We start from the raw sequence: 24,956 nt of genomic DNA on the forward strand, positions 1-24,956 counted from the left end.
TAGTCCCCGAGGCCGTGATGCTGAGCTAGGGCTGAGTCTGAGAGCTGTGTGTGTTTGTGCGTTCCGGTTTAAGGTGCCCTTCTCCACACTACCACCTGGCACCAATCCATCTCCTCCCAAGTAGCTCCGGGCAGGCGGGCGGGCCTAGAGAAGAGTGTGGGGGGAAGGGGAAGTGGGGAGGGAGGTTGGGGGCTGCCCCTGGGCCTAGTGGTTCTTTCTCCTCCTCTGAGGAGAGGCGCTGCCCTGCCTTTGCCCTTGCCCTTGCCCTTGCCCTGCGGACCCCAGTGCGAGCCCCTCCGCCTCTCGGCTTCCCCGCAGCTGCGTGCGGGGCGGGCAGCCAGTGAGTGTGTGTGACTCGAGGTCGCTCCCAAGGGCAGCGTTCAGGTCCCAAAAGCAGCCCCAGCGTGGGGCGAGTGCACAGTGGGAGCGGTGGTAGGAAGCACTGGCCGGCAGAGAGGAGGATTCGGTCTGGTAAACCAGTAGAGATGCCCTTTAAGGTTGGGAACTGCTGCCCAGCTGATTGGTCTCTGCCTATCTGCTTCCATGCATTTAACAGTGCACTGTATTGACTTTTTAGAGAAGGGATCTGCTTAATCCTAGATGTTAACTGGCTCCATTTAGGAAAGAAACTCCTGATCTGTTCAGCAAAGCGTTTGAGATTGAAATTATTATAGACAAATATAACAAGCTGCAGTGTGCAAACTGCAAGGGGCCTTCAGATTTTTGCCTTCATGCTCCAGTTGACTGGGAAGCTTACATTGCTGTTTTTTAGAGCTGAAAGTAGTTTATTCTATTACCATTGCCCTGTGTACACAGTTGGATGACAACTGTGATGTGTGTGTATATGCATGGGCATATGAATTATTACATGCTAGGATGCTTTCATCTGTAATCTGCAGCTTTATTCTACTGGATGCAGACTGTCACAGCTGGAGGGCATTAAAATGATTCTGGTCCCATCTTTTCATTTTTTTCTTGCCTTGTCCTGCAGATGTCCTATGAAAAACAAATCTTTTATTAGAGGAGTCCCCTTTTTCATTTCCTACCCTGCTTTGAGAACCAGACTACTTGGGGAGCTGGTTTGGAGATATAGTACACCAGCATGGATCCAAGCAGCGATTACCAGTTCCTCAATGAGATTCTGGGAAGAGCAGTGAAAATCACCTTGAAATGTGGCATCTTCCAAGGGATATTGCAGCATGTGGATTCCAGCAGATGTATCGTTCTGAGCAGAGGTTCAACTCTTGTTCTGTGCTAGTCATCTAAATTAAAGTAGTTCTTCAAATGCTGGTGGGGGGAGGGTTCCAGAAGATTAATTTACATTCATTTACAGAGTAGGGACTCATTGGCATGCTGTATCCTATGTTGGAAGGGTGTATAGGGTTGGAACGTCATATGTTATATTGGAAAGAGGGAGGGAGCAGATTAGAACATTGTTTCCCACATGAGGAAAAATAGATGCATATGATAGATGTACAGTTTTTGCTGTTCTAGAACTGAATGGTGTGTTGTTCCATATCATTCTCTGTTTTCTGGGACTGCTAAGACTGAATAGATGGAGGGCACTGCTTGCCCAAATTCTGAATGTAATGGACAGATCTGAGATTCTGTTTATTTTAAAAAGTATCCTGGATTTTAAGTGAAATAAAGACATAATCTATCCTCAGGATTTATTTTGAATAAATTAAATCTGCATGTAATCTTCATTTCAAGAGTGTTAGTAAGAATAAGAGAGGGTTCTGATGTACTTATGCCTTGCTTAGCAAGATCATAGATTATGTCTAACTGGAATCTGTGCCACTTAAATTACTCAGTGGATGACTTTCACTGATAACTCGGAAATAATTAATCTTCAGCTATTCAGAAACTAACTAGGACTAGGTTGCTCAGTCTTTCGTACAGAATGCACCCACTGCTGACTGTACCAGGCACAGACTAATCTTCTGTTGATTTCAGAGGAGTGTATTTGACTCATGCAATGAAAAACAAGCAGCAGAAGAGTGAACTCTCTTACTACATATAAAGTTACAAAGGAAATGGCCAAACTGTGCTCTCAGCTTTGGGGTTGCAAAGGTATAACTGAGTCCAGAATTTGCCCCGTTGTTTCCACCAGACATTTGCATACAATACACTGGTTGTTTTTTATTTCAGTTTTACTCCATACAGTCATTTGAAATTGAGTTTTAGTGCTTTTGCCAAATGTCATTAGCAAGTATAATTCTCTGGCCTTACTTTCATATTCTTATCCTTACTTTTATTGTAGACCTCGATGTTTCTATTTACCTATTTTTTAATTATTTCAGTGAAGAACTTGGAAACAGGCAGAAGCATGCCTGGTGTGAAGATGTTTTTTGGTCATGAAATTGTGAATGGTGAGAACTTCCTTTGTTTTGTAAGGCTGAGGTTCATGGGTACTATCACATGTTTAGCACTTTTATTTTGCTTTTCTAATGATGGGCCCTATTTGGGCCTTTGTACTGGGGTAAAACTCCCATTTTAGTCATTGAGAGTTTAGCTGAATAACTCCTAAGTAAGGAGCGGAAGGATGCTCCAGTGTTAGAGCCCTAGCCTAGGACTTAGGAGATCTGAATTCAAGTCCCTGCTCTGCCACAGACATTGGGCAAGTCACTTAACCTCTCTGTACCTCAGTTTTCTCCATCTGTAAAATTGGGAAAATAATGCTACTTTTCTGCACAGTGGTGTTCTGAAGATAGATGCATTAAGAATTGTGAGGTGCTCAGATGCTACAGTAATGGGGGCCCATCTAAGCATTTTAGATAGATAAAGAGTAAAGCCCAGTTTTAGTTTAAAAAAAAAAAAAGGAGTGACATCTTATCATATGGTTTAAGCCCCAAATTCTGGATGTGTTTGCATGGTTTTAAAAAACAAACAAAAAATGCACACACAAGTTAATAAAATAAGTTTCACAAAATTGAAAACATTCAGTGAGAAGTTTCTTGTTTAGTTCCACTTTCCTCTGCAATGTTTGTAAACCAAACACAATATAATTGTGTTAAAAATTAAACTGATTATAACAACTTTATAATCCAAGTGTTAAATAATTAAAAACTGAAAGCATTATAAATAGACAGCACATGAGAATGCTCTCTTCAGTATTTCACTAAACTGTGTATTCTGTAAACCACACACAAAATAGCTGATGTTTTCCTGTCTCTCAGAGATTTAATAGTAGATGTTATAATGGAGTCTCTTATTACTATGATTTAAAGGGACACTATCAACTTAAAAATCACTCCTCTGTCTAAAAATGTGCTTACAATAATAGATAAAAGCTAAGATAACTATGACTGAGAGGTCGGAGGGGAAAATTTCCTGTTTGTCTTCCCTTGCTCCTCTCCCTTCCCCCAGCTTATTTACTTTGTGCATATAACAGCGCTTAGCATATAATCAATTGTGCTCTTTTCCCTGTATTGTGAGTTAGTTTTTCCCGTTTGTTTGGGCCTGTCATATGGACGAGAAGAACATCTAAAAAAAAAAAAGGAAAAACTGATTTTATAAAACCATGAAATTGGCAGGGAAGTAGTATCCAAAACTGCAAAAAGTATCAAATGGGGATGATAGTACTTGATCATCAATCCCAAAGGACATTGCAAGGATTAATTAATGTTTATACAGTTCTTTGAATATATAAAGAGTTATATGGGGCTGATCCAAAGCCTGTTACAGTCAATGTAAAGATTGCCATTGACTTCAGAGGCTTTGGATCAGGTCCTATAATTTAAATTACTTTAATGCTTTTTTAAAAATTGACAGTATTTCAAGTTGATGGTCTCCCCTTAAGTATTTTTATAAACTATGCCACATTACATTGATTAGTATACTGTAATGCATTATACTGGTTAATATGCCCTGAAGTACTATCTTCGTTAATTAAAACTAGGCAAAATAATGATCATAATACGTTTTGAGATGCATCAGCGTTGTGTTTTTGTCTTGTTCACTCAGTCCATTAATTCATGGAAACACCTTGTGGAAAGCCACTATTGATCACTATTGTCTCAGCTTGTCATCTTCCTCAAGTCCAAAACGACAGAGGAGTCAAAGCACTCCATTCTCAGACACACATGAATTTTACTAGTAGAATAAACTGTGTAGTTAAACTGTCTAAGATAACTTTATTTTGAAGCCACTACCACAGATAGTTTATGTGCAGTACACTATGCTGAGGCCTTTTTAAAGTTTCAAAGCTGTTTTGAATTTTTTAGAAATTTCCCTAGTGTAGACAGGCCTATGTGTCTCTGTCTACTTACTGCTGGCACTATGAGTTTTGCGTGGAGGGTAAGCAGATGGAAGGCAGCTCTCAGAGTGTTCTATGTACATCCTTGCTGCCTCCTTCTGGTTATCACATTTACAACAAAACTTAATCTGTAAACAGTGGTGGTGCAATGTTGGCCTTATGCAGGGCCAAACGGGTTTTAGTAGAGATGCTGTAGCACATCAGCTGGTTTAGCTTAAATGCCACTGTTGAAAAATGTTTCTACTGCATGCTATTGCCCTGTGATTGCTGATCTATGACTACTTTTTTACAATTAATGCCCCTTTTTTCACTATGCCCTGCCATTACATTGTTCCACACTGGCTAATACTAGTTCTGGCTCATCTTCAACTTTTTGGGAATTAATGTAGTTCCTGGTCAAAGAGCTGCTGAGGTTAGAGCTGTAACAGTAGTTATTGGCTTGTATTACAGTGAAACTGCTGGAGGAACAGGAACAAGGTGCAGTGAGAGGAGCTGCAACTCCCACCAGGTGTGTTGGAAGGGACTCATCTTTCATGACTGGGAAAAAGAATGTGCTTATTAAGATAGCCAGCAACTGGATGGAAAATTTTATCTGTGTAAGATGAAGTGACACCAGAATTGTGTTGAACTGTTCTAAGAGAGAGTGGGTAAGGAGATGGATGGGGTGCTTCCACTACTGAAAGGAGTCTTGTAAGCTGTTTCTCCTTTCTCCACAAATGGATAATGTTTTGGTTTATTTTATAATGAGCTCATAGTTCCAGGGAAGATTTCTCACAAGCCTTTCTTCCATAGCCAAACAGTTGTACAGGGAAAGCTACATTTCACACCCTATCAAATGTAGGTAAATGTGACATCTGGAAGCTGGTACAGGTGTGGATTTGTACTTAAAACTCTTCCATTTCTACTTAGAATTGCATTTCTAACACAAATTATGTTAGGTGACGTGATTTTCAAGTATTTCACAAGGCCATATTTGAAACTATTTAATTTCCCTCATAAGGGAAATGGGAATTGAGTGGCTTTTGCTAACTGTTCCTTTAAACTGGAGTTTGCAAGGCAGCAATCTTTTATATGCACAAAAAAACTCAAGTTTTGTTAAAAGACTAAATTAATTCCTGTATTCATCAATCCTTTAAATCGAAGCTTTTAGGTACATGACTCTTAATGTCTGTAGGGGCTTGTCTACTCACTTGTACTGGTGTAGAAACAGATACTGTACAAGAGGTATAACCCTCTAGTATGGATGCAGTTATAATGATGTAACAGTGCTTACAGTGGTATAGCTTATAAACATGAGGGATTGTACTTAAGTGTTTTGGTATAAAAGCACTCTTCTAACCAAGATAGTTAAATCATCACTAAAACTGTGTAGATCAGCCCTAAACCAGGTGCTTCAATCTTCCTTGATCTGCCTGTATCTTGGAACCTCTTCCTCTCCCTGTCAGGGCCTTCATCACCAACTTCCTCAGTGGATTTCTTTTCTGCTTATGTTTTTGCCTTTGGCTTTTCTTCATTTGCCCTCTGAAATAAATATCCAGTAAGCAAAGCAAACTTTTATTTAAGAGAAGTCCCAGGAGCTCTCAGGAAAAATGTGTATGTTTGGGTAGGAAGCTGTTAAGGCATGTGGGGCAGCTCAGCACATAGCTGTATGCAAGTGTAGGATACTGGATGAAAGCCAAACAATACCTCACAACATAAACTTGGTAATATGTTGTATGTCCCAAAGTGTGTTCACTGCAGCACTGTATATATATGATATCTTACACTGTTGTGTTGTGCAGGAACCGTCCAGTTACTGAAGGAACTGGAATGGACAGAGGAGAACCAGCAGAACACAGCCCACAAGGTTCTACTTGCATCACCCCAGAGAGTTGGGTCACCGCCTTGAGTAACTTAAAATATACCCTGGCAGGTAACTGTGATATTAGGAATGCAGGTTTAGTCTTTCTGCAAGTCAGACTCTTGGTATGTGACACAATCCCCTTCTCAAACTCTGTACACACACTGGGTCCAAAATAACTAAATGGGTTTTAATTAACACCTTTCGTTCTTTTAGGGCAATTCTGTGTGCACTCCCATGTTTTGGAGTAACAGTGCCCGTCTTTTATGTCGACTTAAGTTAAATTGAAATAAGACTCTCTTATTCCAAAATATGAGAGTCCACACACAGACTTGCACTGAAATAACTAAAGGTGTGAATTAAAACTGATTTAGTTATTTCAGTTCCAGTTTGTGTAGACAAGCCCTTATGCCCACAAAGCAGTTTGAAACCTTGAACAGAAGTCTAAGTTTACATCACAGTGGTGCAAGCTCCTCGGCTTGTCATAAACTGAAAACAAGAAGATGCCCTTGGCACTGGGGCTGCTATTCAAATACTCTGCCATTTGTCCTGGCTAATGAGCAAACAGTTCTGCCCATAATATATGCATTTTAGTACTTGTGCCTTCAAGAGACACTTTGAATAAACTTCATTAAATGGGCTCCAATTATCTTGATTGATTAACACAAAAGTCTAATGATGACAATTTAAATGTTCACTTTGCTGATTATTTCATGGTTGATTGTTTCAGTATCAACATGCTGCCATTCTGGGACTGTGACTCTGGAGTCTCTCCTTCTTCACCTTTTTTAATGCAAGTGATTCACAAATGGCATGCTAAGCCAAGATACCTTGGCCAATTAGAGTTTAACCCTTTCCTTCCACATTCAGCTGCAGGCTCATAAGGAGCAACATTACAATATATTTTATATAAAAATAAAGAAGGAAGTCTTAATTGTCACATTATACATTTTTCATAACACTTATACTGTGGATTTCTGCCAGCTAAGATATGACTCTTCCACAAAGCAGCACAACTACTCTTGTAAAGAGGTTGAAGTATTTAATGAAATAAACAATAAATCTTGTGAGTGCGCTAATCTGATGATTGATTATTTTGTGGTGTCAACTAACATCCTAAGCCTGATTGGGCATTGCTTATCTGTGCAAGGCTGGTTATTACACTTGGAGGGTACTTGCAGTGGGTTGGTGGTCTAGTAGGAAATCTCCTGCTTTGTGTGCAAGTAGTCCCAGGTTCAAAACCTAGCTACTGTCTTGCAAGGGATTCAGATATCCCGATGAGGGCACTATAAGAACCGTCTATTCTGTTCTGTATTGGAAGTACAGTTACAACACCCCAGGAAGTGGGAGAATGAAGCAATGTTTGAACATGATGACTTGCAAAGGATTTTTTAAAGTGAGGCTTATGCTCTTTTTTTTCCAGTTCTTTAAGATGGATAAAAAACCTGAAAGGAAGGGTTTTTTTTTAATCATCTGCACTTTTAAAAAAGAAGTAGAAATGTCAGGATTGTCAAGTCTAGTCTTTCCTAGCTTTGCTAGAGGACCTTCTGGGGTGTCAGAGATATGTGTTATGAGCACTCACGCCTTCACTGAAAGAATCTTGCTGAATCTTTGCACAGAGAGCCTTTCTCCAAGTGTTTGTTGGGTATTGTTGTTAACTAGGTATTAACAAAAACAAAAAAATCAGAGTCTTAAGACTGGCTAAAAACCCTTTTTCTCTTGATTGCTTAGTTTTCACTTTCTTGTGATGACATCATATAGTAGTTCTGCTCTCACTATAACATGCTCCAACCTGAACAGAAGCTGAATTTTTAATGTTAGAAAAAATCTTTTTACAAAAACTTTTCCTGACTCCTCTGTGTTTCGTAACAGAAATTAAAAAGGGTACCTACCCATTTTTTAACCTTTGAAGCTCACTTTTAAAACTCATTAGTGGTTTCTGTTTCACAGTGAGATCAAAGTCCTGGAGTTGCTGCTGACAGACTATTATTCTGTGTTTGCTGGGCATAGTTGCAGCAAACTTGGTTTGGAAGTGTAGTAATGTACTTGGGTTTTTCATTTTGGAGGAAAGGGAAGGTGGAGCAAAGATGGGACTTGAGTGAGGATATGATATATAAATCCACAGTGATTACTAGTGCAGAGGAAATCTCTAGTGTTCTGTTTTTCATTGCAGAGGAGGAAGGTGAGGAAAATGTGGAGTACATAGTCATTGATCAGTTCCAGCAGAAATTTGGTCCAGCTGTGAGTAATAATAATGATAATGTTTAGAGTGGTGACCTGTGATCCTATTTTAGTCCAATAGCCAGAAGATTTTGCTATGCAATATCTTGAGCAGTTCTTTATGAGATCTTGTGCTGGAGTACACTTTATAAGCTGGTGTTACCTAACTCTTATGGAGATCTGGTAAGCATTGTTTCTCTGAGCAAAGTGGCAATGACCTCTTTGAGACCACAAATGACTTCTTACACCAGTATAACATGATGCTGAAAAGTGTGTGTGCACATGTATCAAATGGGGGGAGGGAGGTTTCTGTGCATGTCGGGGTTTGTAATCTTTGTGAAGTCTATCAGATATGGAGGTCTGCATCTATTGTGTGTGTGTGATTTGTATCAGTTGTGTATAGGAGTTGTTCAAGGGACCATTTGTGTATGAGGGTCTGTGTCAATTGTTGGGAGTCAGAATTAAATGGCTGTCTTGTACAGGAATCAAAATTAAATGGTATGTGTTATGGGGAGCACCAGAATTACTTGGTGTTGGGTAACAGAATCAGTTGGTCTATGTTTTCAGTGGTGTGTGGGTTACTACCACTCTTTATATTTTTTCTTCCCCAATCTGCCCCTGGTCTGGACATGGGCTTTGCTGCTCTAGATTCAACAGGAGGCTTAAGTAGCTGGTGATGAGAGTGTTCTACATTGCACCCTCAGAACTGATGCCAGGTTCATAATTTAAAAACCTTATTTGGGGGAAATGCTCTTGTTATACAAGCATAGGGGACATATACAGTTATCGTTTTTACATTGCAGGAAGACCTACAAGGGGCTGGGGCTCCATTGTGCTAGGCTTTGTACACACACGTAATTAAAAGATGATCCTTGCCCCAGAGAGCATTGTTTGAAAAGGAAGTTGTGAGATATTTTTAAAAACTCATTTTTAATGTTGGCCTTTGCTGCTGAATGGCCTGTGCTCTGAGACTTGCTTGAATAACCCTTTCCCTTCAGTGCCCCCAACTGTAACTCTTTTCATTTTTTTTTTTAATACTATAAAAGATAGTGACAAAACTTGACAGTGGTTAGGCTGCTGGTGTGCTGAGACCACTGCTAGTCATGCTGACCAATACAGTGGCATTGTTTCCTTGTCCTCTGCTGTCTGTCTGTCTATCCATTTTGCCTTGTACTTAGATTGTAAGCTCTCTGAGGCAGGGACCATCTTTTTTGTTCTGTTTGTACAGCATCTAGTACAGTGGAGTCTTGGTCAGTGACTGAGCTCCTAGGTGCTAGATTAGTATAAATAATATTTACAGCTTTTGCGGATGAACTCCTTTTTATCCATGGAAAAGGTAGAGTACAGGGAGCAAGTTTATTCAAACTACCTCAGCAATGTGCCTCAAACATCCTCTAGTGGTGAGAGTTGTTCAGTATCCATGCTCCATTCAGTCCTTGACCTCTCTGCTAAGACTACCAAGGAGAGCACCAGTTGTGGTATATGTTGTAATTCATGTGTCTGTCTTCCAGTAATTGGACTGAAACCGCCCATGAATTTCTCACAGACCACTGAACACTTGTCAGATGCAAACTACTTTTGGTCACTAATGACTTCTGTTGAATTTGAACCAATGACTGGGAAAGTGACAGACTCCCTGTTTTTATGCGCAGTCCCGCAAGCCATCCAATTCCTTGTGATATTCCTTTCCTCCTTGTTCTCACTAGATGCTACACATCAAAAAGCAGAGTGTTGTTAGTGTGGCAGCAGAGGGAGTTAATCTATGTCGTCATGGAAAACTCTGCTGGCTTCAGGTAAGGGCCAGTTAAAGAAAGAGAGAATGTGTTTTTCAAGATGTATCACTGTTAAGAAGGCATAATCTGGGAAAAAACTTGGGCTAGATCCACACTTAAAAAATGTACCTGTATAACTATGTCGAGAAAAGGCGTGATTTTTCTTTTTACCCACATAGTTAAACTTGTAAAAGCCCCAGTGTGCAAGTGATTATACTGATATAAAGTGTTTCATACCAGTATAACTTATTTTGCTTTGCTGAACCAGAATAAGCTATACAGTATAAACACTGATATAATTGCATCTGTACTAAAGAGTTTTGCTGCATAGTGAAAGCAGCAAAACGCTCCATGTGCAGACAAAACCTTGATGATCATTGATCTTGAAACAGGTCAAGATATGGGAAGATTAGCTTAAAAGCACAGAATACAGAGCTGCTTTAGATTAGTGACAGTAAGGCATTATCTAAATTAAAAGTTGCACTGGTTTAACTTCAAGGTTTAAAAAACAATTTATTTAAATGTGTCCAAAGCCTGTGTGCATGCTTTTAATTCAATTTTAAATGGGTTTGTGTAAAATTAAGTGTCCACACAGGGTTTGAATGAGTTTAACTAAATTGGTTTAAAATAACACCTTTAGTTAAGCCAGGGCAACTTTGAGTATAAACAAGGCTCAAGTCTTGTATCATAAGTCTGGTGGCAGAGGACAGGAGATAGTGTTTTCATTTTAGCCCTTGCAGTGAAAGGGGAGTCAATGAAAAGAAAAGTTCAGGGAGGCTGTTATTCACTTTGTCAGTATCCAGTGAAGGAAGTGGGGAAATGGAAGGTTGTTTTTAATTCAGGCATTGTGGATAGGATTTGTTTTTTACCTGTCTGAAAATGCCCATTATGTAACTGCATACAGTAAGCTACTGAGTTTGATCCCTTATTGCAGGCTTGTCTGAGCATATCTGTTTGCAAACAGCAAGGACTATTTGCAGATTAATATTAGTGAAACTGTAAATCTGCAGTCCTCAAGTTACTTCTTGGGAGCAACATTCTTTGAGAAAGTTGGATAACAGCAGGCTCTCCCTCTCTTTTTGGATTCCTCTCTGGCCTCCCCACTTGCAAATAAATTGGGATTGGTTTGTTTTAGGTAGCCACGAGGAGTCGGGTTTTCTTATTTGATATTTTCCTTCTGGGGCCTCGAGTTTTCAAAAATGGACTGCAAATGGTGCTGGAGGACAAGAACATTTTGAAAGTAAGTGTTCAGAAGGGTGGCAGGGTGTATGTGAAATGGTTGAGCCACATCAATAAGAAATTGCAATTGGATGTTGAATCAACATCCAGTTTCAAGCATCTTTTTTTGGTTCTTCAGGTCATCCATGACTGCCGTTCGATCTCAGACTGCCTCTCTCACCAGTATAGAATCATTCTTTCCAACGTCTTTGATACACAGGTACCCTGCTGGGTAGTTTGGTTTGTAACCAGAGTATAGCTTCAGCAAGAGGAAAGCTGATTGGCCCTATGTAAGGGTTTCTCCTCACTAGGATACAAGCGTTTTGCTTAGAATGTATTAGCTGTCACGTTCTAACTAACACAGTCTAAAACTCCAATATAGACAAGGCGAGCTATATGTGTCAATAGATGGTCAATGGCTTCAGTTAATTTGACCAGCCAGCATATGCTAAAGCACAGCTTGCCTTGTCTACATTGGAATTTTTTAATATATTAGTTAGAACATGTTAGCTATAGTTCTGAGGCCCATCCCACCCCTTTTTATCCTAGTCAAGAGAAACTTTAACCTACAAAAAAGGTGTTTTGTCATGTTTTAGTTGAGTGCTGGTTTAAAAATGTGTTAGTACCTAGTGTAGACAGGTTTTAACACCTTTCAAGATATGTTAGTTGATCATAATCAACTCTGGTGGGAGCTTGAGGCTGCTTTCACTTACATGGGGGCCAGAGAGGCCCCTGGATACAGTCAGTGTAAATCCATTTTTGCTCTTTCAATCCCTATTGCAAGTGCAGAAACAGAGTAAATGAGTTAGGCCACATATGTCTACTGCTGCTGCAGATCCATGAATGCTAGCAACAGTGAGTGATAAAGTAGACCAGGCAGCAATAAAGCAATAGAGCTGCATCAGAACTACTCCTATGAGGATTGTCTTGACTACAAAATGTTAGTGTTAGAACTTGATATGGAAGAAATGAGTTAACTAATAACATGCCAACTATGACTCTTCACTCAGCATAGACAGGGACAAGTTGTTTAGCTAGTCATTGTGCTAAGTGTGACTTGTGAAAAGTCACAGTCAGCATAGTGTTACTTGTCTTAACTCTTACGATCTGAGTCTAGCAGGATACATTTTCTTAATGTATGCAAGACTTTTCTCCTAACCCATCCCCAAACATACCTTATTTAAGTGACTTACAGAGCAGATGGCTGAACGGTTATTCAGAGTGACCACCAGCGGTCAAATATCTATCAGAATCACCAAGCCAGTTGTAGGTTTTGTCTGCACAAGCACATTTTAGCAAAAAATTTCCATCAGTGCTACCATCAGATTACCAGCTCTAGTATGGAAGGTTTTCCGGCTCCCCTTGATTAACTGACACATTGTTGAAAACAACTGGCAGAACCATCCACGGAGTGCTTGGTCTAAACAGACAAGTTGCACTAGTATAACTCCTCTTATTTGGGTGGGAACTGGTATGTTCACGTGCTTCCCCCCAACCTGCTTTTCATTGATAGATCTCTTGATAGAGCTTCACATACTCTGATTCATAATCAATCCAGCTCTGTCTTTGTGGGAGGTAAATTGGTTTAGTGGCAGTGTAGATGCATTCCCCTTCTAGCATATCCAAACTGATGCAAACAGTCCTTCCACTGCTGTCTCACTACACCAGTCACTGAAGAATTGACGTATTTTCTTTTCTGCACTCCACTGCACTGGGGTCAATGTGCCCAGAAGTCACCACTTTTTAGTGCCAGCAAACCCACATAGATCTCATTTCTGAGCCACTTTGTAGCAAGCATATACCAGCTCTTAGAGAGCCACAACTTCTCAAGAGGAAAATTCAAAAGACATATTAGTATGCCTCAGTCAGCTGCATGGTCCGGCTGTTACTAACAGCTGTGCAGGTATTAAGAACAGTTACATTATTGGTTTAAAAAGGGAATCTCTAGTGTAGACAGTCTGCCTGGCTTGACAAAAATATTTTATTTACCTTCTACCTGTGAGACAGTCGTAGTAACTGCCCAATAAGGTGCTATCAGTTAAGTGATATAAAATTGGATGCAGCCCATTTATGCATAGCATTGGGTGGCTTTTAACCTACTTTAGTGAATGTATTGAATCTATAGCTTTACTATTGTTACAATACTGAAGTTTATACATTTTTGTTAATTTATAAATTTGTTTAATCATTTTTCCTCACTTTGTGTCAGTAGTTTAATAATTTAAGAAACAACAATTTTACAGAGGAAGGAAGAAAGCTAGCAGGACCTCTCCCTAAACATACAACTGTAACATCTTAAAGGGATTGGGCAGAAAACTGTTAGCTCTGAGACTGTACACAGCCAAAAAAAAGGATTAATTTGATGGCAGCAAATTTATCTAGAGGATGTGCAAAGATTGGCCCAAGATAGGCAGGAATGGTGAAGCCTTGTTCGTGCCCTAAACGATGTTTGAAGGCACGGGAAAGATTCTGATTTGGAAATTTTATTTTTAATTTACTCTCCAGTAACAAACCTCTATATTCCCTGACTTTGAGCCAACAGATGCTGCTCAGGACATACTGATCCTTTTAATTTTCCCTCCGCAGGTTGCTGATGTCCTGAATTTCTCCATGATAACAGGTGGGTTCCTTCCACATCGCATCAGCTCCTTACATGAGTGCTTAATGCGACACTTCAAGCTGTCCCCCAAAAAGGTTGCCTTCCTGGAGTGCAGGCAGCAGGCTGTTGAGGTGAGTGGCTCAGCCAGTTCAATACTAGTCCTAGCGCCTAAAGCAGTGATCCCCAAACTTTTTAGGTGAGGCCCTGCCCTTATCCCTGTCCACACCTCCCCGCCTTCCCCAGCTGGGTCTGTGATCGGAGCCACGGCTGGGGCCATGGCTGGGATTGGGGCTTCAGTGGCCAGGGGCTGTGGCTGGGAGTGGGGCCGAGGACGGGAGGGGGCCGCGGTGGCCTGCGGCTGAGTCGGAAACAGCGACCGGGGACTGAGGCCATGGCCCCAGCTGGGCCAGGAGCCGAGGCTGGGAGCAGGGCCATGATGGCTGGGGGCCAAGTGGGAGCTGGGGACCAAGCAGGGCTGGGAGCCGCGGCTGGAGCCATGGCTGGGGGGTGGGATAGCACTCCCTCCCCGCCTTCCATGGGGTCTATCCCGAGCCCTACCGCATCCCCCGAATGTACCTCTGTGCTCCCCTGGGGGGGGCTCCACAGTTTGGGGACCTCTGCTCTAAAGAGACAATCAGGAACTGTGTACTTCCCCTTTTAGATGTTGTTTGCGTGCTTGTTGGTTGGTTGGAGAAGGAGCTTGAATGGTAGGAAACTTAAATTAATTAGTGTAGCTGTGACTCTAGTCGGTATTATCCAGGCAATCTAACCACTTAGGGAGCACAAATTGATAACAATAGCTGGATAGGAAGCAAGTTCAAGCTTCACTTGCCATCAATGCTCATGACTGTATTTTCTAAAAAGTCCTTTTGAAATTATGATTTATGGGCAAAAAGTCTACAAACCATGAAGAGACATGAAGTTCTTAGATAATGTAGGGTATGTCTAGAGTGGAATAGTTAAACTGGCACAACTTTTGTGTATAGACAAGGCCTTAGACGGTACTACTGCAATGGTATAATTCGTGTGCGCTTCAGCAGCATTGGGAAAATTATCAGCATCTGGAAATACAGTGTGAGTAGGTGAGAAGAGAGAGTACATAGGTAAAAGTTGCTCTTAGCTAAAATTTTTGTTATGTAAATAACTGGGGTTCTTTCATTTATATTTGTGACATGCAGAAGAACCCTGATATATGGTTTGTGAGACCTCCTCCACCTTCACTGCTGAAAGCATTGGCTCTGGAAACGGTTTACCTTCTACCTCTCCGCATGTTGCTACTGGATGAGATGATGTCTGATTTAACAACCTTGGTGGATGGATACTTAAATACATATCGGGAGGGATCTGCGGATCTGCTGGGGAGCACAGAGGTAGACACTATGTCACTTAAAGCCCTATCATTTTGCCCATCACCTATTCTTAACAACCACAGTTGAAAGTGGTTCTGGGATATGGGTTGTTATTGCAAGACTCCTGGTTCTGTGTGAATCAGGAGGAAAGAACAGTTACACATAAACCAGAACCAGCAGGGATGCTTGAAGGGCTGCTGACCTCAGGTGAAGGAACTGCAATGTTTTTCAAAATGATCTTGCTTCTCTGTGTTCATGCATTCTGATGCACATATTTCTAGGCATCTTCTGCATTCCCTGTGCTATCACTCCATTCACTAGGACCTCCATAACCCTCTCTGCAACAGTTCTCTAGGAAACTTTCTCCAATTTGGTTTCCCTTCATAAAACCCCACTCAATCTGGTAAACATTTACATGCAAATAGTTAAGCATCTCCATGAGCAGTCCCATTGAATGGACTACTCATGGGTGTATAGTTATGTTATATATATGTTATATATAGTTAAGGCATGTGTTTGTAGGATCAGGGTCTTCATTAGTATTTTATCCCTGGTTCACAGTAATAAAGGTTTTAGTTACCATCAGCACAAGTTTCAGTAGAAACCATGTAATTTGGTCCTAGGATCCAAGGTTTAAAAGTTAGTCTTGGATATATGAACATTTTTTAAAAGTATGCAGAATTATTTTCTTTCAGTGCATAATTTTAGAAGTCATTATTTTAAAGAGTATACTCTATAATATCTTTATAATCTTTAATCTATGCATAAAAATACAAGTATCAAAAATCGTATCTGAGACTCACATGAATATGATTTCCTTTAGTTTTTGACATGTCCCCTGTGCAAAAATCACTTTGGGTCACTGAGATTTTTTTCCTTAAGCCTCTTTAGAATATCTGCATTGGATTCACTATATGAAGGGTATGCCTGGAATTAGACTCACTGGAGAATTCAGATTGAGATTTGAAAGGACCTCTAATCCATTTTCTTGCATTGTGACAAGATTGTCACTAGATCACATTTCACCGGGACTGGAGCTTGCAATACCTACTCTGGAGTTAATTTAATTGACTATTGTCATTGTAAATAAGAGTGAGGCTGGGATATATCCACAGAGGAAAAGTGTTCTGAAATTACTAGTATATTCTACTGCCCCACATTTGAATGGGACACATGAGATAATGAATAATCATGTAGCTCACCTTTAAGAAGGAAATGCTATCTAATCTTTTCCCAGTCTGGACCCAATTCAACAAAGCACAAGTTTTAATCCCATGGGTCTACTGCTTCATTGAACCAGACCCTATATCAATGAAGATTTAAATAGAGATCAACTTAACCATCCACTAGATGTCACTGTTGCTTCACAGATGAAAGAGAAGATGCCATAATAGTACAGTAAATATTTCATATAAAGGTGACCTGCAAAGAAAGAAAAAGGTGTCCATAGTCTTTCAGGAAAATAGAGACCTGAATTTCTAATGTAAAATACATGCAAAAAAGAGGGCAAATCCAACCTTTTAAACCGTCATTCTATGTAATAAAGAAGCAAAATATATACATTCATTTTCCCCTCCCCACTAGCTCACAAAAAAAATTAAAAGTTAGTAGGTTGCTTTAATGGAATACCCATACTTACAATCGGTCAAACCCTTGGTGTTAATCCATTGATTTTATAGGATTTATCTTGGGAATTAATCTGGCCATGTTTATTTAAAAAAAACAAACAATTTTTTAAAAATTACTGTTAAAATCTAGTTCTCACATTTAATGATCTAATTTTCTTTTCACTGTTTCCTTTTTAAAAAACAACATCTCAGCGTAGACAGTGCAAATAGTTGGTTTCACTTCTTCCTAATCATTTTATACTCGTCACTTTCAGCTACACTTGCACTAGTATGTAGGAGGAACAGCAAGATGTTTAGTAGATTATGTTAAATCTACTGTTAAACAAAGTTGCACCGGTTTAAATAAAATCTGTTTAAAACCTGATTTATTTAAATTAGTGCAAAACCACTGTGTATACACTCTTGAATTTAATTAAACTTGGTTCCTTAACAAAACAAACTAAACCAATTAAAAGCATCTGTGATGTCCTTTCCCTTTAAATGTTTGAGCACTCTTCCCTCCCTAGTGCAAAGTCTCACTTTCCTGCTGTTTTCAGTTTTGCAGCCTGAATAATAAAGGGGCTGTGTTCCTATCCGCACCCTCTGTCCTTGTCTAAGTCCTTCTCTGCTGGGTCCAAATATAACATTTTGGGATGTAGGATTTCTATCCCATGGGTGTCCACTGTTGCCTATGCCTGAAGAAGAAGAAAACATTAAGCAAATAATACTGTGGGAAAAGAGATCTATCTAGAGGCTCAAGGTGACAGACTGCTGCTGAAACAGTGTGAACCAGCCAATGAGAGAGGGGGAACTGACAATTAAAAGTAGAACAAAGGAATAGATTGCTGCCTGGAGCTCCTGAAAACAAAGCGGTGAGGGGAAAGCAACTCACACTCACACATACACACACACAAGCCTGCACTGAGAGTATATAATCAGCAGAGGGAGCCCAAGTACAGCGAAAGGAGGAATTCTGGAGAAGGCGTGCAGATACAGTAGAACCTCAGAGTCACAAACACCTCGGGAATGGAGGTTGTTTGTAACTCTGAAATGTTCGTAACTCTGAACAAAACGTTGTGGTTGTTCTTTCAAAAGTTTACAACTGAAAGGTAACTTAATACAGCTTTGAAACACTACTATGCAGAAGAAAAATGCTGCTTTCCTTTTATTTTTTAGTAGTTAAACACAGTACTGTACTATATTTGTTTTTTCCCCCTCTGCAGCTGCCTGATTGTGTACTTCTGGTTTGAAATGAAGTGTGTGGTTGACTGGTCAGTTCGTAACTCTGGTGTTCATAACTCTGAGGTTCTACTGTAGTTAGAGCCCTGCAAATCTGTAGATATCCACGGATATCCACATCTGTGGACCATTTTTGCAGATCACAGATCAGATGCAGATACAAATTTTGTCTCTGCGCAGGGCTCTACATATAGTGCACTAACAAATACTAGTTTCTCTGTCGAACAAAAGGTGTTCAGAAGGTGAAGTCCAACAGGAGAACAAAGAAATGGAAATTTTTGTGGGCATTGCTAGTGAATTTGGTGACAACCGCAAATAATGCGTGGTGTACCTCAAATGTTGTGAGCCATTTATAACCTGCAACACCATTCCAGATGGATGAGTTTCAACCTTGCTGGCAGTGATGGGTCCGAAGGCATATGGACTGCTGCATGACCTGTTGTCTCCAACTGTGCCCAGAACTGCTATGTACACAGCATTTTTCTCCTACCCCATTAATGGTAGCAGAACATTATCGATTCCATCAGGGAAGTGGAGACTTGGTGGCACAGTTTGTTGCTGCTCTAAGGCATTTATCTGAGCATTGTCAGCAGAAGTTGGCAAACGGATCTGTTTAATTTGCATTTAAGCAGTAAACAGCGTCAACAAGCAGGAAGGGTAGACAAAGAAACTTCAAACAGGTAAGGAAAAGCAGCAGGGAACATCCTTCTCCATAGACTTTTTGTCTCCAGAATCTCAGCTGGAAATGTTTTCCAAGAGGGAGACTTCCATTTTAAAAATGAGAGACACACACCCCAAGGCACCCCTCTTCTCCCTTTCTGTCCATCAATTCACTGCTTCAGAGGGGACAAAGGAAGCATCCATTGAACTGGAAAAGGGGTCCTGGACTAAGCAGTTTGGTCAGCAAGATTGCTGAGAGCATGTAGTGAGAAGAACTTTGCTTTGTATTTAATTTAATTTGTAAGTTAGGCACCAGTTGCATTTTATAGTTGTTTTTTTTATAAACATTTCTGACTTTTGTGCCTCATTATTTGTACTCATTTAAAATCTTTCTCTTTGTAGTTAATAATCTTGTTTGGTGTGTTCTAATCTGGAGTGTTTAAATTGACGTGTCTGGGAAGCTCCATTTGGGGTAACAAAGTGTGGGCATATTATTTCTGTTAAAGAAACCCGGACTTTGTATTGTCTAGGAAAGGGCTGAGAAATACAAGACAGACATTTCTGGGGGGAAATCTAAGACTGGGAGTGTGTTGGGATCACGCTGCAATGTAACTAAGGTTGGTAAGAACCAAGTGTGGCTGGCTGGCTGCAGCACACACACAGACATACCTGGGAGTGACTTGCATGCTGGAGGCTGTTTGTGAGCAGTCCTGATGGGAGGCTACAGCAGAAAAGCATTGTAAAGAGCACCCCAGGTTAGAGGGCAGGGGTGACACAGGTACTCATTAGCCTGATAGTACCCTAGGTATGTCACAACATTGGAATAGATATTTTAAAAAAAAAAAAAAACCAGATTTTTAACAGTCTGCCTAAAAAATCCCTTTCCCTCCTAATTATTTGGGTTCTTTTGGGGAGAGGAAGGTGTTGGGGGAGGTTCTTAGGGTTTTTTTTTCCTTGTAATGTGGTTACTTCCTTAGTTCTCCAGTACACACTAGTTCTACCAACAATGTTTAAATGACATGGTAGTAAAAACCCTGGAAGTCCCTGAAGTCTTGTCTAAAAGAGAAGCCCCACCATCAGCACAGCTGAACTGGTGGTATCAGGAGTGGGAATTTTTTTACTACAATTCCCTAGCATAGAACGCCTTTCAGAGCAGACCAACCTAAATTTCTAATGTAACAATGCAAAATGACTTTTAAAAAACCTTTCAGTTCTTAATACATCATAAAGAAACAAAAAAGGTGCAAGCCCAATATTTTTTTCTGTTGTAGGTTGCCTTTAAGAAGGAAGATTAAAGTTTTGTGTTTAGTTTCTCCTCAAGATAGGAATTACTTTAAATTTGGGAAGCACTATAATACATAATTTTAATGACAAGTGATTATTCTGGTGGGCTGTGACTTGTACAGAGATCCCTCATGCTCTGCCTGTATGTTTTTTTTTTTCTTGTCTTTAATCAGACCTCCTCTATGGAACTCCCAAAGGAGCTGCGTCAGCTGGCAGATTTTCAGAAGTTGCGTAGAGAGAAAGCAGTAAAAATGTACAAGGTAAATGAGGAGGGTCTTCTGATCAGACCACCACTGGAATCCAAAGGAAAAAAGGCAGCAGAGGAGGAAGAAAAACGAGGGGAGGATAGTGGCTGGTTTTCTTCTAATGGAGCAGCATTACAAAAGACATCCTTCCATCTCCAGAATCCACTTCATCAGAACTATGATGAGCAAAAACAAGTGGTAAATCACTGGGAAAATAAACAGTCTAGAATTGGCTGTAAAAATCCACCCTTGGAAATGGAGGCAGGAGCAAGAGACTTGGTCAGCTGGAACTCTGCATCAGAGGTCACCCAACCTATGGGGAAGGGACTATCTCCAATGCAGAAACCTCACACACAGGCTGCTCAATCTTTACAAGAAGAGATAAGCCTATTGTTCATGGGAAACAAGGATGAAGACTTATTTTGTTCAAAGCAAAGCACCACTATGTCTGCCTCTGCCCCTCCAAAGGTGAGCAGTTCTCCTCAAGATTTTGTACTGTCACCTTGCCCAGCCCTAGAGACTGTTGGGTTGTGGCAGAACCCATCTTTGAAGATGACCCAGGCCTACATTTCCAATTGCCCAGTAAGGCCAAAAAGGGAAGGGAGTTCAGCAGTTCGCTTTGCCTTCCCTTCAGGTCTCAACTGCCGGATGCCAGCACCAAGCTCTGCAGGCAAATAGCAGAGCTATTTTCATTACCCTTTCAAAAAAAGAAAAGATAATTGTCTCACTGTCCTGTCAGTACAAGTGTCTTCAAGAATTTTTAGGTATTGGAGAAAAATATTTTGTTCCTATGTTCCCCACTTGTTGAAATAGTTCTACAGAACTCTCACCTTACCCAGTTCCAGCAAAGTTCTTGTAGTGCAGACAGGACTACTGTAGATACAGCTGCTGCTATAGTTTATATCAATTCCTTGAACAAAATAAGCTATACCAGCAAAAGCACTCTTGTGCCAGTATAACTGCATCTACCTTAGTCTTTTGCCAGTATAAAAAAATCCCACTCCTAAATGATATGACTATATCTGCAGATGTTTTCAGTGTAGACCTGGCCTGAATGTCATAACATTGATGTAGACTTAGCTCCATCATTTTCACAAACTGCCTAAATAAGTGAGCTGTGTAGCATGGGGTTTTTCAAGATGATACATGATTTGGTACATACATATATTTAAGTATGTTTTGGTCAGCACTCTTGATGCTTTGGAAGAGAAAATCATTTCATTTTGTTGGGAGTGGGGGGAGATGTGGGGAGGTTGTGTTGTGAAGTTTTGTGGTTGGTTGTATCCAGTAAGATTTCACTGAGCACTAACAGTGGGTGTAACAGGGAGGAGGTGTGGTTCCCTCCCCCAAGGAAATTGCAATCTAAGAATGCGGGGGCCACAAGAGTGCAGAGTTAAACTAATGAAATGTCAGGTTGTTTCACTATCCTGAAATCCAGGGTTTGTGCTTTTGAATGTGTACAAATACTTGTTTAATTTGCGTTGACTGGGACACAAACTGTTGAGCCATTGATTTCCAGTTGTTAGCCTGTGATGTATATGTGCATTTTTTAAGTATTATGGCGTTTTCCCCGGCAATATCTTTTCACAAACAATTCTAAACTAGCAGTACCCAAATAGGAATTTCTTTTGGGACGGACTGACTTTTTTTCCAGGTGTTTCAGAGGTGGCTCATGATCACTATATCAGTGCATTTTGGGGTTAAAGCGAGACAAGCTTCCACAAGTTCTCTGAAACATTGTGTTCCGTATATAAGAAAAAAAATCTAGGTTCCGCTGTCATGGTTTAAATAGAAGAATAAAACTGGTTTGAAACAAGCATCTTAATTTTGTTTTGCTTTTTAAACTTTAAACACAAGGCTCCGAAAACCAGACACTAGAGAGTTAAGGTGAACAACTACCCACCCTTAACTCTGCCCTCTGGAGCTGGCAGCAGCCGCTGGGAATAATCTGCATGCGTGCCAGCTGTGTTCATTATATTAGAAGTTGCTGTATTGAATAATGGAGGGATTAACTGGTGAAGTTTGACTGAGCTGTGAGTGTGAGGTGAGGCAACCTGGGGGGTCCTGCCCCTTGGAGGGAGGTTTCCTGAGTGCTCTGCCTGACCCTTGCCCCATGGATGAATGGAAACAGCTGCATATGTCCCCTGAGGGCTGCAGTTTGGTACCTCCTGAACAGTGTCAATCACTCAATCCAGGAGCTAACTTTGATTAACCATAGCAGTGAAGCCTCAGCAGCACAGGCTTGAACAGTCCCCTCTGAGACTCTTGACATGATCAAAGCTAACATATCCATACAGGCTCCAGTCACACCTTTAATTGTGGTGTAGACATACTTCCCTCCTCCCCCGCAGGGCAGGGCAGGGCTTCCCCAGTTAGCAGCTGTCTGGGGGCAAGGACTCTCCCAGGGATAGGAGACCCCTGAATAACAACTCACACAGGAGGCAAGGAGAGGGGTCAGGATTTTTCAGATGGCAGCTAATATGGGGAGACAGGAGAGGGGCTCAGAACTGGAGATGCAGTGCCTTCTAGTTCCAGGCTCATGTGGGAGGATAGGGAGAGGGGCTCAGACTTCCTCAACAGAGGCAGGCCCCCTCAAGAGCCTGGCTCACCTATGAGGGGCAGGGAGTGAGGCTTGAACTTCCATAAAGAGGCATTGATGAATCGGTGTTGGAACTATGCTATAATAATTCCCCAGGTGGAAAAAGTAGCCACATCCCCAGCAATCATTCTTGCATATCTGCCCATGAAAGCTTATGCCCAAATAAATGTGTTAGTCTTACAGTGCCACAGAACTCTCGTTGGTTTGCTGAAAACAGACTAAGATGGCTACCCCTCTGAAACTCGTCAACATGCAAGGTTTCAGAAAATAGTTAGAGCCTCTTCTAAATTAGCTGTACAAATTAGCAGGGCAAATTACCCAAAGTGAAAAATAACTCTTGATAGTGGCAGATAGTACCAACATGCCTATGGATCCATTCTCAGATTTCTGCTAATGGAAGGGTTCAAATTTACAATGCTTTCATGTAGCTCAGGTTCCATGGACAGCACGTCTCCACCTTGAGTCACACATGCAATGTGAAAATGGAGAGCTGGACACAGTGGTGACTAGTCTTTCTGCACATCTGCGTATCAATTACTTTGGGGTGTGAGTGTTTAACTCTCTAGAATAGTACATGCCAAACTGTTTCTTTAATACATTTTTCAGTGTTGCTTCCCCAAAAGAGAAGCAGGTGTCATTCACTAACCGAAATAAATGTTGCACACAGTGGTGTACCGAGGAGGGGGTGGGGGAAGGACATGCCCCCAGGTGTCGGCCGGGGTGGGGGGGAAGCATCGGCCAGGGCTTTCGCTGCGGAGGGAGCAAGTGTCCTCCTGGTCCTTTCACCACCGCGCTGGGCGCGAGGGAGATGCTGGGATCCCAGCTGCGCAGGAGCCAGGCAGCCAAAGGCCACCCTGGGAGGGGAGGTCTGCAGGCCCATTTCCTGCTATCTCCCACTCCCCACCGCCCCCACAGCAGGGGGAGAGGGGGCAGGATTGATTGAAAGCGGGAAATGGGCTTGCAGACCCCCCTGGTGGGGCACTGCCATCAACTGAGGTGGGGGGTGCAAATGTAAGTATTGGCCACCGGGCATGGGAGACCCATAGTATGCCACTGGTTGCACAACTGAGATCTGTTGGGGGAGGATCAGAGCCATAATGTGAAGCTCCAGTGTGTGGTGGGGGGGACCGGGAAGTTGATAGACTATTGATTTTGTGAAATGCTGTTCTTTTCAGGGGCCTGTATTTTAGGATCCCCTTACTCAAATGACCCCAAATTTGGACCAGTAACCCTACTCCACACCTTCCATGAAGCACAGAAAATTTCAAGACAGTCTGAGGAAGCATGCATACTTTACAGCCAAGCTTTAAACAGAAAAGGCATTTCAACCTTTATTCTAGCAAGCTGATGTGCTAACAATAAAATAAATAAATAAATAAAACCATTTCAAGGATCTTGTCTTTGTTGCAATGCTGGGTCTTTTTAACAACACACAATCTTCATTGGATGGAAGTTTGAGGAAAAGTGGGACAGGGCATGATATTCAAACAGGCTTTCCCTTGTTGCAGTGGGAGAACCTTGTAAAATCATATACCCCTAACTGGATGTGACTCAGGTCAAGCGGGGGGTGGGGGGGGGGGTGGAACACAGAGGGAAAAAGCACTACATTATGATATCCAGAGGACTCCCCAAGCAATCCTCCCCTTGTTGCAGTGTGTGGGCTTTTATACACACACACCTCATTGGACTGAACTCTGGGCAGGCTGGCACTTAGCACTCCCTCTAAAAGGTTCTTTATCAGCATTCACTAACCCGCACAACAACCCAGAGAGTTGTAATTTTCCCTATTTTAATAACGGGGAAGATAAAATGCAGCGAGGCCAAGAAGCTTGCCCAAAATTAGAGAGGGAGTCAGCTATGGAACTCTGCAGCAGAAAGACTATTCTTGAGACACTGCTCTTGAAGCATTTACAAGTGTCTCAGTGGCTATATCACTTGGCTACAGACCTTGCCACCCATGACTTTTTAGAAGATGAAACAGGTAAGTATCTTTGTTGAAGGTTAGCTCAAACCACTGGCTTGGGCCTTTTAGAGTAGTAGGGCCATATATTAAAGGTAAAAGCACC

The 24,956-nt window shown here is 41.3% G+C and overlaps 1 protein-coding gene across 5 annotated transcripts; it reads left to right on the forward strand.

The window, feature by feature from the left end:
• Positions 1-256: 256 nt before the first annotated feature.
• On the forward strand, positions 257-24,249 carry EXD1 (exonuclease 3'-5' domain containing 1). 5 transcript variants are annotated; one of them, XM_067557967.1, is made up of 13 exons: positions 257-340; positions 992-1,235; positions 2,304-2,372; positions 4,709-4,766; positions 6,040-6,170; positions 8,272-8,339; positions 10,025-10,111; positions 11,226-11,330; positions 11,448-11,528; positions 13,895-14,038; positions 15,086-15,277; positions 20,220-20,759; positions 24,066-24,249. In XM_067557967.1, the coding sequence occupies exons 2-13, from the start codon at positions 1,103-1,105 to the stop codon at positions 24,078-24,080; spliced, it is 1,623 nt and encodes a 540-aa protein (XP_067414068.1). In that variant the 5' UTR covers positions 257-340; positions 992-1,102; the 3' UTR covers positions 24,081-24,249. The 5 variants fall into 5 exon arrangements, with proteins under 5 accessions (XP_067414068.1, XP_067414065.1, XP_067414064.1 ...); XM_067557964.1 differs by lacking the exon at positions 24,066-24,249 and having other exon boundaries at positions 20,220-22,102; XM_067557963.1 differs by lacking the exon at positions 24,066-24,249 and having other exon boundaries at positions 11,226-11,528; positions 20,220-22,102.
• Positions 24,250-24,956: the final 707 nt, after the last annotated feature.

The sequence above is a fragment of the Emydura macquarii genome, unplaced genomic scaffold (genome assembly GCF_026122565.2).
Source record: "Emydura macquarii macquarii isolate MOO-44397 ecotype Brisbane River unplaced genomic scaffold, CSIRO-AGI_Emac_v2 contig_1876, whole genome shotgun sequence".
Classification (NCBI taxonomy): Eukaryota; Metazoa; Chordata; order Testudines; family Chelidae; genus Emydura; species Emydura macquarii.